At 30.1% G+C, this 16035-nt stretch overlaps 3 protein-coding genes and 1 long non-coding RNA gene across 7 annotated transcripts; 2 read left to right on the top strand and 2 right to left on the bottom strand.

Annotated features, from left to right (window-relative positions):
• The first annotated feature begins 1486 nt into the window (after positions 1–1486).
• Positions 1487–5099, top strand: LOC103850495 (heavy metal-associated isoprenylated plant protein 6). Of its 2 annotated transcripts, none has more exons than XM_009127254.3 (6): positions 1487–1684; positions 1775–1916; positions 2015–2313; positions 2569–2647; positions 2921–3621; positions 4869–5099. In XM_009127254.3, exons 1-5 carry the CDS (start codon positions 1676–1678, stop codon positions 3535–3537), a joined length of 1146 nt encoding a protein of 381 aa, XP_009125502.1. In that variant the 5' UTR covers positions 1487–1675; the 3' UTR covers positions 3538–3621; positions 4869–5099. The 2 variants fall into 2 exon arrangements, with proteins under 2 accessions (XP_009125502.1, XP_009125500.1); XM_009127252.3 differs by having other exon boundaries at positions 1545–1684; positions 1772–1916; positions 2921–3616; positions 4864–5099.
• LOC117131743 lies at positions 3651–4852 on the bottom strand. 3 transcript variants are annotated; one of them, XR_004454978.1, is made up of 3 exons: positions 4437–4852; positions 4166–4302; positions 3651–3908 (listed from the first exon to the last, which is right to left on the bottom strand). XR_004454978.1 is itself a non-coding variant. In XM_033284108.1 (3 exons), the coding sequence occupies exons 1-3, from the start codon at positions 4747–4749 to the stop codon at positions 3778–3780; spliced, it is 522 nt and encodes a 173-aa protein (XP_033139999.1). In that variant the 5' UTR covers positions 4750–4851; the 3' UTR covers positions 3651–3777. The 3 variants fall into 3 exon arrangements, 1 of the variants encoding a protein (XP_033139999.1); XR_004454977.1 differs by having other exon boundaries at positions 4218–4302; positions 4437–4849; XM_033284108.1 differs by having other exon boundaries at positions 4225–4302; positions 4437–4851.
• A 6268-nt stretch (positions 5100–11367) lies between the features above and the next one.
• LOC117131695 lies at positions 11368–14418 on the top strand. Its single transcript, XR_004454871.1, has 2 exons — positions 11368–12595; positions 12662–14418. It is a non-coding gene; the product is annotated as an uncharacterized LOC117131695 (long non-coding RNA).
• A 225-nt stretch (positions 14419–14643) lies between these two features.
• On the bottom strand, positions 14644–15978 carry LOC103850493 (thylakoid lumenal 15.0 kDa protein 2, chloroplastic). Its single transcript, XM_009127251.3, has 6 exons — positions 15715–15978; positions 15537–15643; positions 15375–15465; positions 15233–15301; positions 15033–15142; positions 14644–14941 (listed from the first exon to the last, which is right to left on the bottom strand). The coding sequence occupies exons 1-6, from the start codon at positions 15917–15919 to the stop codon at positions 14849–14851; spliced, it is 675 nt and encodes a 224-aa protein (XP_009125499.1). The 5' UTR covers positions 15920–15978; the 3' UTR covers positions 14644–14848.
• Positions 15979–16035: the final 57 nt, after the last annotated feature.

Raw genomic sequence — 16035 nt, 5'->3', positions numbered from 1 at the left:
TGGATAATGTTACACTGATTGTTAACCGGGATTCGGTTTACCCACTAATTTCAAACGGTTAAAATTGATATAAAACACAGCTGCACCATTATTAACTGAAGAAACATAGTGTGTCATTAATAATAAACAGAGAAGCCAAAAATGGAAACTCTTGGAAATGAAGCAAGTGCAGGGCTTTAGGGTTTAAGATTAGCAGACGTTTAGGGTTTTTCACTTTCTTTCTAACAATGTCTCATCCCCAAAATACAAGTTATTTTTTAATCTAAGCAATAAGAGTAGTTTGTAGTGACAAAATAAAAACTATACACTTTAACTAGAAGATTTTAGATTTAATTAAGTACCAAAGAGAAACTTTTAATTGATTGATAAATTTTGAACATATGGACATAGATAATTGATCAAGAATGACTAAGCTTTGAGCTAAGATAAACTTTTAATTGATTGCCAAAATTGAACATATGGACATAGATAATTGATCAAGAATGATTAAGCTTTGAGTTAGGATGCCAAACAATTCATTTTTCAATTTTCGTAGGCTAAATTACTCAAGTAAATTATTTCACTTCCATGACAACAAGCATATGCTAATCATGCAGCATCAACTTCAATTAACCAAACACAATCAAATATGTATTAATTAAATGTCGAATAAACACTAAACATCAATAGTATCAAGAAATGGATTGTGTATACAAGAATGCAAAAAAAAAAAGAAAGTAAATGTCTTTTTTTTTAAGTGAATGTATATACGATATGATCTTACCAATAAGACAATAGTCTTATTGTTTATGTTTCGTTAACCAAAATCGACACAGTCTCAAAACATTGTTGGGAATATTCAGTGTTGCTATCATAGTTGAAGATTTGGAACGTGATCGTTCTTGTTAACGAAGACACTATATGAGATGAAGAGTTCAAATATTTGGCTATGGCTGCTTAAAGATAATAAGAAAAAAAATGTAGGAGTCGATTCTATTGATGGTTGACAAATATAACTGCATAAAAATATGCAAAAATTTTAAAGTAAAAACTTCACTAAGTTTACTTTTATTTCAATTTGATAATGGAATAAAAATTAAATTATTTGAAAACAGAGATATAAATTTTATTTTTTATTTTAATTTTAAAATATATCAATTTTTAAAAAAAACCCAATTCAAATATGAAAGTGTTTTATTCTGAAAAAAATAAAGCGTTGCTCAAAAAAAATGAAACAAATTAGGGATGATTACATGTTACAGTCAAGGCAAAATAAGTTTGATTCTGACTAATAAAGTCAAATTAAACGGGCCGAAAATAACTCAATGGGCTGAGCATAGCTCCGTCATTTTACATCAATTCAATTCTGGTTATAAAGTAACGCGGTCAAATTGTAAACGCCGTTGTTTAACCTCGTTGAAAGGGCCCACCTAGTGATAAGTCCAACTCGGCGGCAAGAAAATAAACAAACTCGCCTACTAATCCAGACCCTTGTGTTATGCATGTCATTAAATATTAAAATACACATGATCAATATAAAGTATGTATCATCATTACCATCATTGTTAAGCACACACCCTCGGTCTATATATATTCCTCCTCCTCTTCCTACTTTTTCGTGTCTTGAAAACATAATATTCTCTCGATCTTTTCCAGAGTATATTCAGAATCAAAAATACTGATTCTATCTACTACGATGGGTGAGGTCAGTCAGTTACTAATCTCCTTCTTCTTCTTATTCTTCACTCTCGATCTCTCTATGTTTTGTTGCTTAACGTTATGGTTAAATTAGCAGAAAAAGGAAGAAACCGTGACGAAACCTGAAGGAGACAAGAAGCCAGTCGATGGTGGTAATAACACCGTCGTGGTTATGAAGCTTGATATGCATTGTGAAGGTTGTGGCAAGAAAATCAAACGAATCTTGAAAAAACACAAAGGTATACATAGTCATCTCTCTCTCTATATATATGTGAGTTTATGGTGGCATATCTAGTTTAAAACCATAGCAAACATAAATTCTCTGGTTCTTGTTCAGGCGTAGAAGATGTGAAGATTGATTATAAGGATGACAAGTTGACGGTGGTCGGAAACGTAGATCCCACGGCAGTTCGTGATAAAGTAGCCGAGAGAATGAAGAGAAAGGTTGAAATAGTCTCTACCGTGGCGCCTAAGAAAGAGGCTCCTCCTCCTTCAGGCGGTGAAAAGAAGGTGGTGGAGGAGAAACCAGCTGAAAAGAAGCCGGCCGATGAGAAACCCGCCGGTGAGAAAAAAGTTGAGATGAAGAAAGACGAAGGAGAGAAGAAAGCTCCTTCTCCTCCTGCTCCACCAAAAGAGGTAATAATAACATCTCTATCTCTGTAATTATTATTTCTTCCATTAAAAACTCTTTTGTCACATATATTTAAAAGTATATAAATATATTTAAGTCCATTTGCTTGTGGTCTTTAACGTGTGTTGCACTTCTAAACCTTTACGGAAATTACACTCGTTCTTATCCAATTCATTGGTTGAGATGTTTTAAAAATATATATATTATTACGACTTTTATAATTAAATCAAAGATTAATCATTATTTCTGATGTGATGCAGAGTACGGTGGTTCTGAAAACGAAACTACATTGCGAAGGTTGCGAGCACAAAATCAAGAGAATAGTCAACAAAATTAAGGGTGAGTTTATTATCCTAATCAGATCCATTTTTGAAGCGTTCTTAGTATTAATTAAATTGATACGGTTGGTGATGGAAGATAACGGAAGCAACAAGAGATTAAATATCATTATAATTAGGTTGACCTACCTCTAGGTAGCTTCTCAATTTATTATTTTAGTGAAAACATATCAAATGGTTAGCTATGAAGTGGTTAGCCTAATATATGAGATTAATTTATTATTCTATTAATTACAGTTAGTTAATTAATGGTGTGAATGTTTATTTTATACAGGGGTTAAATCAGTGGCCATTGATAGCACCAAGGACTTGGTGATAGTGAAGGGGATCATTGACGTTAAACAACTCACTCCTTATCTCAACGAGAAGCTTAAACGCACCGTCGAAGTTGTTCCGCCCAAAAAAGAGGAGGGAGCCACCGTGGCAGCTGCGGCGGCTCCAGCTGGTGGAGAGAAGAAGGACAAAGGTGTTGGTGAAAAGAAAGAAAATAAAGATGGTGGTGAAAAGAAGGACGGTGGTGGTGAAAAGAAGAAAGAAGTTGCCTCAGCCGGAGGAGGTGACGGTGGTGCTACGTTGGATGTGAAGAAATCGGAGTATAGCGGTTATGGGTATCAACCTCAGCCGATGTATTACAACCCACCAGGACAAGTGTACGGTCAACAACACTACATGATGCAAGGTCAATCATCTCAATCTTATGTTCAAGAACCGTATGTGAACCAAGGATACGTACATGAATCTTATATGAATCAAGGATACGGCCAAGGGTATGGACAACAAGCACCACCACCACCGTATATGAACCACCAAGGGTATGCAGATCCTTATGCTCATATGCGTGCTCCTGAAATGTTTAGCGATGAGAATCCAAACGGGTGTTCTGTTATGTAAGTGAAATGAGAGGGGAGGAAAGTGTAAATAACTAAGAAATATAGGGAGAGAAAAGGTAGATATGACAAAATTTGTAATACTAAGAGCATCATTATCCCTAGAAACCCATAAGGTTTCTTAAGTACACTTTAATGATTATTTAACTAATAAATTTTAGCTAAAAACCTTAGTTAAAAATCACCTAATTTTTAAGCTACAATGGTAGGTTCTTAATTTGGGTTTCTTAAAAAGAAAAAAAAATTACTTGTTTGTGGTTACTTGTGGAAGAGTGTAGATGAATACGTGATCCTTCCACTCCCAAGTCTGTGATTCTTCCACTCCCAACTCCGTGACTCGTGTGCTCACATCTGCCTCGTCTTGTGTCGTGTTACCTGCGTAGAAAACAAGAGTATATATATGAAACATAAACATAAATACGGTAACTTCATAAGAGAACAAGAAACATGCCACACTCGTTTAACAACACCATCACACAAGAAACTTAAACAGAGCAAGAACAGAGATTCTTCTTAAACTTAAACAAGCATTCATCACACGCTAATCACTAACCACAACCTAACTCCGCGCTGCATTTATTAACCACCTCTATCAAGTACTTCAAGCATTCAACACACACATATTCACTTACCATAAACTAAGTCTAACAAGCGACAAAACCCAAGACTTCAAGAAAAGTAGACTTTTTACCACTGCTCCACTCTGTGAAACAACAAGCATGAGATGCTCCCACTGCTCCACTCTGTGATGAATCTCTCAATGCTCCCACTTATCAGTCCGTGACACAGAAAAGCACAAGACATTACAGAAGCATGATTATCAGTCCATGACACATAAACATACATTAACTCCATTACAAGACACTTAATTCCATTACAAGAAGGATCTGAAAAGGATCTCACCGGTCAGAAGAGAGAGGAGATGGGGTCGCAGCGATTGGACGAGCGACGATTGAAGGGAGGAGACGCTTCCTTTACCATCGGAGAAGACCAGAGAAGAGAAAGACGGACATGACGGCGATTGAAGGAAGGAGACGCTTCGCGACGGAGAGGAGAAGACGAGAGAAACGCCGATTGAACGGATGCTCCGGTTCCCTTCCACGGTGAGAAGATGAGAGAAGAGGAGAGGAAGAAAAGAAAAGAAAAAGAAAAAAAAAAAAAAAAAAAAACAAAAACACATGTTGCTGACACGTGTTATAAGAAACTTTTCTATCATCGGTTACAAAAACCATTAACTAAGGATCGGTTATACACTTTTAATTTTGTTTTGATTTAATTAAATCATCAATTTTAGTTAAGGATCCCATTAAAGACTCGCGATAATCATGGTCTAAGGATACTTCCGAGTCCGGTAATCTAAACCGGCTACATTAGCTGGGTAGAACCGGTTTTTGAGAGGCGTGGGTTGGGTTTTATATGTTGGTTGGTTTACTCTATAGACTATATAAATAAATATAGTTTCATTTTATAATAAGATTAGATCCTCCTCTGTTTTACAAGTTCTTTTGTGCTAGTGTATGTAATTGTCAAGTGATCATAAGGAAAAAAACTCTTAGCTATTTTAAACTTTTTCTTCAAGAAAAGCATCTTTTGCAATTATCTAAGTGAATGGTCCACCACATTCTACATAAATAAAGAGTCGTATAGAAGGCGGTTACTGGATTTCAAATCAAACATCACAACGGGAGAGGAATAATTTCATTTCATACTGGTCTTTCTTTCGAATAGGTGGATTTTTTATAACGCAATGTCTATACTATATTATACAAAAATGTCACTACCGTAAATACTATATATTTAATTTGGGTTGATAAGATTTTTAGCCGTTGAAAATGTTTTTTTTTTTAAACTTAGTCGTTGAAAATGTTCGGAAACGAAGGCCGTAAGAACGTGCGAACAGGTATAATGTTTTACTGCGGATCAAAAGTCATAAGAAAATATGCACTAAAGGTTGTTTATTCCCTATGGTGTATTTTATTTTCAAATGACATATACAGAAAGACATTCGCTGGGCAGCATTTGAGTTTTGTAATTTCTTAAACGAATAGTTGACTAGTCTTTCATGTTTCAAAACCCAAACCCTACTGAACATATCCACTTTGATTATTAGTTTTGTATGATCATCTTGATATTGTTTCCAGAAGTTCCTACGTTCAGGGTCATAATTAATAGCTCTTCGGTTAACCATAAAGGGTAAGTAATAACACTATAATGGTAGAACATATAATAATACACATACAACTTGCATTCAAAGATACATATAAGAAAGAAAAACGTATTTATTTTAAAATATATGAGTATATGATTGTAATAATTGGGAACAATATGACTCCTTAGTTCGATAAGGCCAAAAAGAAAAGTCGATGGAGACGTTCTTTATGGATGTTAGGTATGAAAGAAGTTATGATGTTGAATTTTAGTTAATAACACTAATCATAATTAATAGATCAAATTGCTATATGTATTAATATATATAGTCTTATTGTATCAGGAAAATTATGCTAGAGTTAAAACTGTCTTCATCAAATATGATCATCAAAACTTGTCAGTGGCCAGAATTGCCAAGGGACAAATAACTATTAGCATTCTCCAACAGATATATTTATATGCAGAGAGTGATGTGATAACTAAATTATATAATATGCTCATTTTAGTGTTTAAAATAATTTAACTAATTGTTTTTTTTTGAAACTCCATTGTTTCATGAACTAATTGTTTTAACCAGTGTTGCTGTATATTTACTGGAAAGTAAATCTATGTGTGTTCCTAGGTTGCTGAGCCTTACATATCTGCGTGATGTACATGATGGTGAATATATTATACCAGATTTTCTTATGTTCACAAATGTTTAGTTTATCGTATAATCGTCACTGAGCGAGAAAGAAATAAGTGTCTCATACAGAAACTTAAATTCTATATACAGAAAGTATGAATTTCTGGATAGTAGATTCAATATTTTTTTGAAGATTTTAAGGGCTATGAGCCGAATCATCCTTCGACCTAAAGAAAATATTGAACCATCCATCAAAGTTTTGTATGTTGTGTGTACTGCTGATACTTTAATGATCTATCTATTGCAGAACCGGTTTTGGGCAAAGCCGGATGAAACATTCGTCTAGAGTTCTTAATTTTTTTTAAAAAAAAATACATATACATAGACTTTCACATTTTTCTAAAAAAAAATTCTCAAATTTTCTTAATCATTTTTTTTAATGAATATTTTACAAAAATCATCTAAAACTCCCAAAATCTCAGAGCCAGTCCCGGCTTGTCAATTACAATTGTGTCCTATAATCTTCCGGTGAATATGATTAAGCTGTTAATGTAGCAACAAAAACTATTTCATTGTTTTCTGGAAAATATAGAATATGAATTCTTAATTATTTCATAGTTTTCTATGATATACACTTGTATTATTTATCAATTGCTAAAAAAACACTCGTTGGATATACGAAAATGACAAGAAAATGATTACAATTAAACACGAACCAATGAAATGTTATCGGGGCCTGAGTAAATAAAACTGTTGGTTCCTTTCAAACTCTCATCCAAAGTTAGTGGGTGCAGATGAAGCTAATCTTAGCCATGTCTTCTACTGAAAATTCCCTAAAAATTTAATATTAATTATTTCAGTTTGGGAGTATTCTGGATCAGAATTTCCATTTAACTACACCTATGATATGATTATATTTATATAAACAACTTAATTAACCATACAGTTAACAATATACGTTTGATAACAGCCACATAATTAAAAAAAAAAGGGGTATATTTTAAAATTATGTGAGGAAGTAGTTATTTGGAAGGACCGACGTATGATCACGTTTACGTGTGTGGTTTCTCAACAAATTTTATTATTTTATAGTCGCCAAAACGCGGATAATGCTTTTAAGATGAGAAGGTTCATGGTGTTTCGTATGTCAGCAGACTTTTTTTTTTGTACATTACTACAAACTTTAATTATTTATTATCATATTTCTTTTTAGTAGTAGGTTTTTTTATTAAACTAAGAAAATGATTTTTAGATAACATAAACTTCTGTTTAAATATATTAAAATGTCTTTTTCTTGTCGCTATCATACGGAACGAATCGCAAAAGACAAATACATAAAACGAGAAACGCATATTCGAATATGTATAGTGTTTGTTTTACTGTTTACTAAAAATAATCTATACTAATAAAAGAGATCTTTTGAGGCTCCATAGAGCGTCCACATCAGCAAAAAAAAACTACTTCCGAAAGATGACACGTGGCATAAAATATAGTTTTACTAATTTTCAAAAATTATAAATAATATCTAAACATACAACATAAAAATGGAAAAACTACATTAAACATATGTAAGATTACCATTTTTCACTTAAAAAACGGCTTATCTCCATAATGTAACATTACCGTTAATAAAAGGGACCTTTTGAGGCTCCATAGAGCGTCCACAGCAGCAAAAAAAACTACTTCCGAAAGATGACACGTGGCATAAAATATAGTTTTACTAATTTTCAAAAATTATAAATAATATCTAAACATACAACATAAAAATGGAAAAACTACATTAAACATATGTAAGATTACCATTTTTCACTTAAAAAAACGGCTTATCTCCATAATGTAACATTACCGTTTTATAAAAAAAACAAAAAACATTATATATAATTTCGAAAATAATAAATATATGTAAACATACAACATAAAAAATAGAAATACTACATTAAACATATGTAAGATTACCATTTTACATTTTTATTTTTAAAAAATAATATGTAAACATACAACATAAAAAATGGAAAAACTACATTAAACATATGTAAGATTACAATTTTTCACTAAAAAAAAGACGGCTTATCTCCATAATGTAACATTACTATTTTGTAAAAAAACACTATATATAATTTTGAAAATAATAAATAATATGTAAACATACAACATAAAAAATAGAAATACTACATTAAACATATGTAAGATTACCATTTTACATTTAAAAATAACAATAATATGTAAACATACAACATAAAAAAATGGAAATCTACATTAAACATATGTAAGATTACCATTTTTCACTAAAAAAATGGCTTATCTCCATAATGTAACATTACCATTTTATAAAAAAAGAAAAAAAAACATAAATATAACTATTTGACTATTTTTCCAAATTCTTCTATTAAACATTGTCGTTTTACATTAAAAATGGAAAAATACATTAAAACTTAAACATATATCTTAAAATATAGATATTAACTAAATATAAAGTATAAGAAAGAGAAATACTCAATATATAGAAAAATAAATAATAAGTATATATTATAAATATATAAATATACGAATTATATATACAATAATAAGTAAATGCACAATTTTAAAAAATGGAAAAATACATTAAAACTTAAACATATATCTTAAAATATAGATATTAACTAAATATAAAGTATAAGAAAGAGAAATACTCAATATATAGAAAAATAAATAATAAGTATATATTATAAATATATAAATATACGAATTATATATACAATAATAAGTAAATGTACAATTTTAAAAAATGGAAAGAATACATTAAATATTAAACATCTATCTTAAAATGTAAAATATAGATATTAAGTAAATAGAAAGTATAAGAAAAAGAAATACACAACTTAAAAACAATGGAAAAAATATATTAAGATTTAAACATCTATCTTAAAATGTAAAATATAGATATTACGCAAATAGAAAGTATAAGAAAAGGAAATACACAATTTAAAAAAATGGAAAAAGTACATTAGTATTTAAACATCTATCTTAAAATGTAAATCTATCTTAAAATATAAAATTATTAGTAAATAGAAAGTATAAGAAATAGAAATACACAATATAAATAAAAATAATAATAAGTAAATATATAATATAGGCAAATACCCAATTTAAAAAATGGAAAATTACATTAAGATTTAAAAATATATCTTAAAATTTAAAATATAATATTACGTAAATAGAAAGTATAACAAATAGAAATATACAATTTAAAAAAATGGAAAATGTAAATTAACATTTAAACATCTATCTTAAAATGTAAAATAGAGATATTAAGTAAATAAAAAGTACAGGAAATAGAAATACATATACAGGAAAATAAATAATAAGTAAATAATGTAAATATATAATATATGAATTATATATATAATAATAAGTAAATACACAATTTTTTAAGAAAATGGACAAAGTTCATTAAACATTAAACATCTATCTTAAAATGTAAAATATATAATATAAGTAAATACACAATTAAAAAAAATGGAAAAAGTACATTAAGATTTAAATATCTATTTTAAAATATAAAATATAGATATTACGTAAGTAAAAATATAAGAAATGGAGATAAACATTTAAAAATGAAAAAATTACATTGAGATTTAAACATCTATCTTAAAATGTACATCTATCTTAAAATGGTAGTATATTATATAAAAATGGAAATACCACATTAAACAAAAAAAATATATAGTTTTACATCAAGAAAGCTCCTATAAAACTGATTATCCCATCAACATCAACCTCACACAATCAAAGAAAACTTCAAAGCACTCGAGCAAAAAAAAGTTCCACCATCAATTCTTGCCGTCTCAAAAACCTTTAATGACCTTGAAGGAGATTTTTTATAACAATGAACTTTTTGTTAGGTGGATTCATTGTTGGAAAACCCGCAACTTCCAAAAGTCAAACTTATTAATGAGAATTGAATTGCTTTTCATAGACACAAAAGTATTTTTACAAATTTAAATTAATCTAATCCATAATTTTATTGTTAATATTCATACTAACTCTTTCATGATCAAACCATTACAGTTAATAACCATTCAAGCGTTTATCCCGAAACACTTCCTTCCTCGCCGAATCAGGTATTGGTTTATGTTGGTTTAGTATTATTTTTGGTTTATTAACCGGTTTAGGATGGTCCTATTGTAAATATAATTTAAGTTGGTTTAGCATATATTATGCTTAAAATAACTTAAATTAAATAATATTAATATTATGCTTAAAATATAATTTTAGAGAGTTTTCAAATATAGTTTACAGAACATTATAGGTGATGAATTTAATTTATTAAATTCGTTTATTACTTAAAACTAAGTTTTTTTTAAAACATACTGAGTTATAAATATCAATGATGGATTGGTAAGTATAACATGAAGACAAAAATATAAATATTTGATTTTCAAGATAAGAAATTCAGCTTTTATCCAGTTACTCTATATATAATATCTTAATTTTTTTTTAAAAAATATACATAATTTATATATATAGATTAATCTTCCAAACTTAAACTATTATATTATATATGAATAATGTTTTTAAATAAAATAATTTCTGATTAAAATAAATAAATAAAAACAACAAAGGGTTATTTTCAAATAATGGATGTAATTTACATTATACTATCATTTAACAAGTATTAGATACGTTTTGATATATCATTATTTTCTATTTCCAGAAAACAATAATGTTAAACATCAATATCATCTAGGTTAAGTATACGAACATCACAATTCAAACATCACAAAATTTTTATATAAACATTATAATACAATATTTTAATCAAAAAATACAATTCAAAAAAAAATATTCAAAGAATAGTTATATACTTAATATTTGAAAATCAAAGATATTTTTGCTAAAATTATACTTACCTGGCCAAGGAGATCAACCATCTTTTTACGGATCGATCGATTGTTGAGCATGTGGTGGATCCGAAAATACTCTGGAGTTTAATTAAATATCTAAAACATTTATTCCAACACTCAACAGATAGTTTTGCTAAATATGATAACTAGATAGCCAACAAAATTACAAAAAAATATTTAAATAGTAAAAAATATGTTAATTTAACGTGTTAAAATTTAAAAATAAATTTAAAGTATGGCATGCATTCTTAACATTTATATAAATATATTTCATAGCCTAAATATAAATAATTTAACAACTTAAATTAGAAAAAAAGTAAAAATTCCGGGCGTAGCCCGGGTTAATCCCTAGTAAATTATAAATGTACAATTAGCTGCGTAATCTGATTTGTTCTATTAATAAACAGAAAATTTCAGAATATCATATAATACAGAGAAGCACCATATAATCCTTTATTTTCTAATATACCTAAAAATTGAATGTACAAATCAAGGTTTGCATGATTGTTCGAAATCTTAATCTGAGAAAATAATAAAATGAAACTCCAATATTTTTATCTATAAGGTCCTTTGTGAGCTCCACAAAAGATAATATAAACGGGGTATATCAATCTTCCTCCAAATCATTTGCTGATGCGAAAACCTAACCCAACACTTATAGATATAGTAGTGACATATAAAATTATTATTGCCATTTCAAAAGGAGGAACTGTCAGCGACATTATAAAAATGTTGTATAGTGGCATTATGATGAGTTGATGACGATAAGAAGTAAGGTGAAAGTAAAACCATGAACTAAAAATGCCACGTGTTTCTGACTCAGTTTTGAATGCGACATACAATTACCACAGTGCTTACTGTTTTTTTACCAATAATTTCTTATTAATTCTTAACAAACATAATTTAATTTGCAAATGAAAATCTTAATATCATTATGGCAATTAAAATATATGCCGTTGGAGGACTTCTACACTGATTATGTATACATGTAGTCATGGTCCACCTGAAATTTTGGAGATCATTGACAATCTAGTGAAAAAAAATTAATAATTTAGATAACATATATTTTATAATATTAAAAAAGTTAGACGTTCGAAGCTAATGTTTATTATGATGATCATATTAATATTGTATGAATGATGATGAGCCATGATGATAAAACTATGTATGATTAATGATGTGGGGTTTAGTGGGATCGTCCACGTCAGTCCCACCTGGCAACTTTTGTCTCTGTTTGAATTACACGGCACGAACCTCCCCACCGGTAAGGTCCATTTGTATAGCTGGACCATTTTTATTGCCAAAATAGAAAGGTCTTCTTATTTATGTGTAGTAGTTGTGTTCCATGAAACTCAAATAAGAACTTTTTTTTTGAGAAACTCAAATAAGAACTTGCTACATGTGAGGTCTTTCTTATTTATGTGTAGTAGTTGTGTTCCATGAAACTCAAATAAGAACTTGCTACATGTGAGGTCTAAGACTGGACGCACATGTACACATTCACTTTCACATTTTTTGCTCTGATTTTGTTTACACCCTCATTATTGAAGGTTATAATATGTAGGTTGTAATATTTTCTTATTTTTAACTTTTGGTAAGATTTAATCTTACCTAATATATTTATATATTTAAAGATCATTTGTACTTATTTGTTTTCTTAATTTATTATTTATATTTTATTAAATTTTTACAAACAATTATTTATTAAATGGATCTATTTGTTTTATGTACAAACAGTCAAATACCACCTAACGAATATCCCAAATTTTATATGAATACATAATCTTTTAGATTTAAAATCGTCCGATCTTAGCATCTCATATCTACAAATATGTATATATTGATTTTATAGTGTTAATGTGCTATCTCCACATGATAACATGCTATAACTGATTAAATGGAAATAATACCAATACATGTATTATCTAGCTCCCAAGTCTATAAGACTATAACTATATACATTGAAAGAACTAGAGCTATGTATTTAATCGACGTAAACAACATACTGTATATATCTTTCAAGTTTGATCATGTTGAAGGACGAAAATGTATAAGGGAAACTCAAATCCAAGCTGATATTCTTAGCAGAAAAAAATAAATCCAATCTGATATGACCACTTCAGGAAAATATAAACAATTTGTATGTATTTTAATAAAAGGCAAGTTGAAGATTATAAGGAAAATCTGACTTTTTCAATAATTACTTGGTCGCGCAGCCACACGTGCAACCATGTTTCCACCTTGTTTCATTGTCTGGTTTTAGATGTACGTATTAACTAATCAATTTATTTATTTTTGTTTTTGATGGAGTAATTGGTTATAAATTTCAACCTATATATTATCCAGTACTGTCTCTTACTAGTTGTCGATAGAAAAGAAAATCACACTGATAAAAGTCGCTTGGGATCAACACGTTACTGGAGTCGTTCTATCTTCGCAGGGGATCGATAGTCGAGTCCTCTCTGTCACACGAGGGAAGCCATTATAATCCAAGCAACGTTTATTTGAATTTTGACTATTTCTCAAGCAAAATTAAAACTAATTTGACCATTCTATTAGTTTTTGTGACTTGTCAAACACTTTGAAACTTAACATTATTATTCAATGTTAGGCTGACTTTGATCTTTATGTGATCAAATAAGATCATCCCATTAAGACTTTCCACTTTTATTTACACTGGTTCATTCTTTTACGTGTTGAATAGCCGTGTCTGCAATTACATAATATATTTTCATATTTTTTTTATCAAACCAAATTTGTATTAAACTTAGAACTTAGTAAGAGTTTAAGCTCCATCATAAAAGAATACAACAAAGCTACAAAGAACCAAGTGGAATATGAAACAGATAAAACCTAAAATAGAATGGCAATACAAATCACAAGAAGTAAGGAGGGGTTAGTGGGAGTAGAATTTTTATAGAGTTGGTTGATTCTAAAAGTCAAGAGATTTGTTAAATTTGTAAAGAGTTATAAAGAGTATTTCATATTTTAAAAGTTTATGAAAATGTTCTAATTCAAGGATTTTAAGAATCTAGAGGAAATATGCAAGATTTTTGAAGTTTTGTCTTATGAGTAAAATTATCTAGAATTCAATTCCCAATAACTCTAGATTTGATGGAAACTTAGAATCATTAAAAACCAAACTTTTTGAATAACAAGAGATTTTGTAAGTCATTAAACAATCATCAAACCAATAACACTAGATTTTAGTAAGAATCTTAGAATCCACCAACCAATAACAATAGAATTTGAGAATTTTAACAATCACTACAAATTCATATCCCACTAACACCTCCTAAGCATTAAAAACATGGCATCACATCTAGTGTAGCCCGAAGAGTTACATGTGGGCCGCTATAAATAAAACTAGAGAACATGGGCCGGGATTTCATAATGGGTTTGAAATGAGATTCATTCATGTGGGCCACTATGAATAAAACAAGAGTGAGAAAAAGATTTGGGACATTTCTTTAACACTCCACATTCTTCTACAAATGATCCCTAAAGTTGATGCTTTGAACAATCTCGACCAACACACAGTAAAAAAAGCAACATAAGGTCGATGTCAGATTCATCATGTATACTCTTATTATCACATATAGTATCAATGTTTATACAGTGTTACAAATTACAACATACATTTTCTCTGGGACATACATTCAGTAAACCTCTGCACAGTTATTTGCACCAACTGGTTCCCTTAAGCAACTTGATATAGCCATCACTGCAGCTTCAATGGATGCATCTTCACCCTAATTTCAAAACAATAACACATGCTAACAGTTTTAGAGACATGATCACACATACATAAGAAAAAAAAAGAGTGTTGAGCTTCTTTCTTACCTTCTCTTTCCAGTAAAACATGTTGCCGTATTTCCCAGCTAAACGACTCCAGAAGCTACGAGGTATGTCCAAATCAACAGTAGCCCCAACATTAAAATTCAATATGTTCCCTATTTCAAAATATCCATTCATCACAAGCGGTTCACTCATCGGATAATAAACAAGAATTAAACAATGAATGTGTGTGTTGTGTGTTATACCAAAAGTGGGATCAGCGACAAACACGATAGTGCTATCATCAACTTGCCAGTAATCTTTCATAGCTAGTCCTGTAACAGAGTAACACGTCATCATAAGTACAAACCTATTGAAATTAAAAGCATAGAGAATATATCATTTTACCAGGTGTAACAGGATAGTTTTGAGCCAAGACTCTTAGCTTAAACCCTGTGTCTTTCTCAAGATCAGAGATTTCTTCAGCAATCCTCTTCTCCTGTAAACAATTCTCAAAACATCAATTATAATCAAAACCAAAAGGCCAGAGCACCAAGACAGAGGATTAACCTGGCCATCAGAGAGGAAACCAGCAACGTCTATTACCGAAGTGAACTCTTTTGGGAGCAGTTCTGGTTTGTTTACTCCCACTTTGGCTGCTTCTGCAATTCCAACGCCTGCAAACAAAAAGAAAGATTCAAACTTTGTTTTTTTTTTTTTGAGAAGGAAGGGATCGTGTGGAGCGAACCGGATAGAGATAAACCGAGAGCTAGAGCTCCGGAGAAGACCAAGCTGAGAGATTTTGATCGGAAACGGGAACACCAGTTCTCGGCGGAGGAAGTTTTCAGCTTTAAGGAGTGAGGAGAGGGAATGGTTTCTCCGGCGACGTGGTTGTTGAATACAGGAGAAGAGAAGGTTCTACTGCATTGTGGAGGTGTAAAGAGAATAGCCATGAGTTTCTTCCTTCTCCATTGTTTCTTTTGGATAACGTTAATAAATCGCTCATGACTCGGGAACTTTTCGGTACTGTACCTAACCGAACCGACAAAACCAGTCTGGTGCTGTAATT

Source organism: Brassica rapa, chromosome A02 (assembly GCF_000309985.2).
Source record: "Brassica rapa cultivar Chiifu-401-42 chromosome A02, CAAS_Brap_v3.01, whole genome shotgun sequence".
Taxonomy (NCBI): Eukaryota; Viridiplantae; Streptophyta; class Magnoliopsida; order Brassicales; family Brassicaceae; genus Brassica; species Brassica rapa.
The sequence above is the reverse complement of the archived record's forward strand: the minus strand, read 5'-3'. Positions and strand labels throughout refer to the sequence as shown.

What these genes read in the sequence shown, in the direction of transcription:
- LOC103850493 (XM_009127251.3), bottom strand. Translation starts at nt 15,919, where the DNA reads ATGGCTATTCTCTTTACACCTCCACAATGCAGTAGAACCTTCTCTTCT. An exon ending in AAACTATCCTGTTACACCTG is followed by an intron (nt 15,302 to 15,374) that starts GTAAAATGATAT and finishes ACTCTGTTACAG; the next exon opens with GACTAGCTATGAAAGATTAC. An exon ending in TGTTTTACTGGAAAGAGAAG is followed by an intron (nt 14,942 to 15,032) that starts GTAAGAAAGAAG and finishes TTTTGAAATTAG; the next exon opens with GGTGAAGATGCATCCATTGA.
- LOC117131743 (XM_033284108.1), bottom strand. Translation starts at nt 4,749, where the DNA reads ATGATAGAAAAGTTTCTTATAACACGTGTCAGCAACATGTGTTTTTGT. An exon ending in TCTCCTCTCTCTTCTGACCG is followed by an intron (nt 4,303 to 4,436) that starts GTGAGATCCTTT and finishes CGGACTGATAAG; the next exon opens with TGGGAGCATTGAGAGATTCA. An exon ending in TTTCACAGAGTGGAGCAGTG is followed by an intron (nt 3,909 to 4,224) that starts GTAAAAAGTCTA and finishes TTTTCTACGCAG; the next exon opens with GTAACACGACACAAGACGAG.
- LOC103850495 (XM_009127252.3), top strand. An exon ending in AATCTTGAAAAAACACAAAG is followed by an intron (nt 1,917 to 2,014) that starts GTATACATAGTC and finishes GTTCTTGTTCAG; the next exon opens with GCGTAGAAGATGTGAAGATT. An exon ending in AATAGTCAACAAAATTAAGG is followed by an intron (nt 2,648 to 2,920) that starts GTGAGTTTATTA and finishes TATTTTATACAG; the next exon opens with GGGTTAAATCAGTGGCCATT.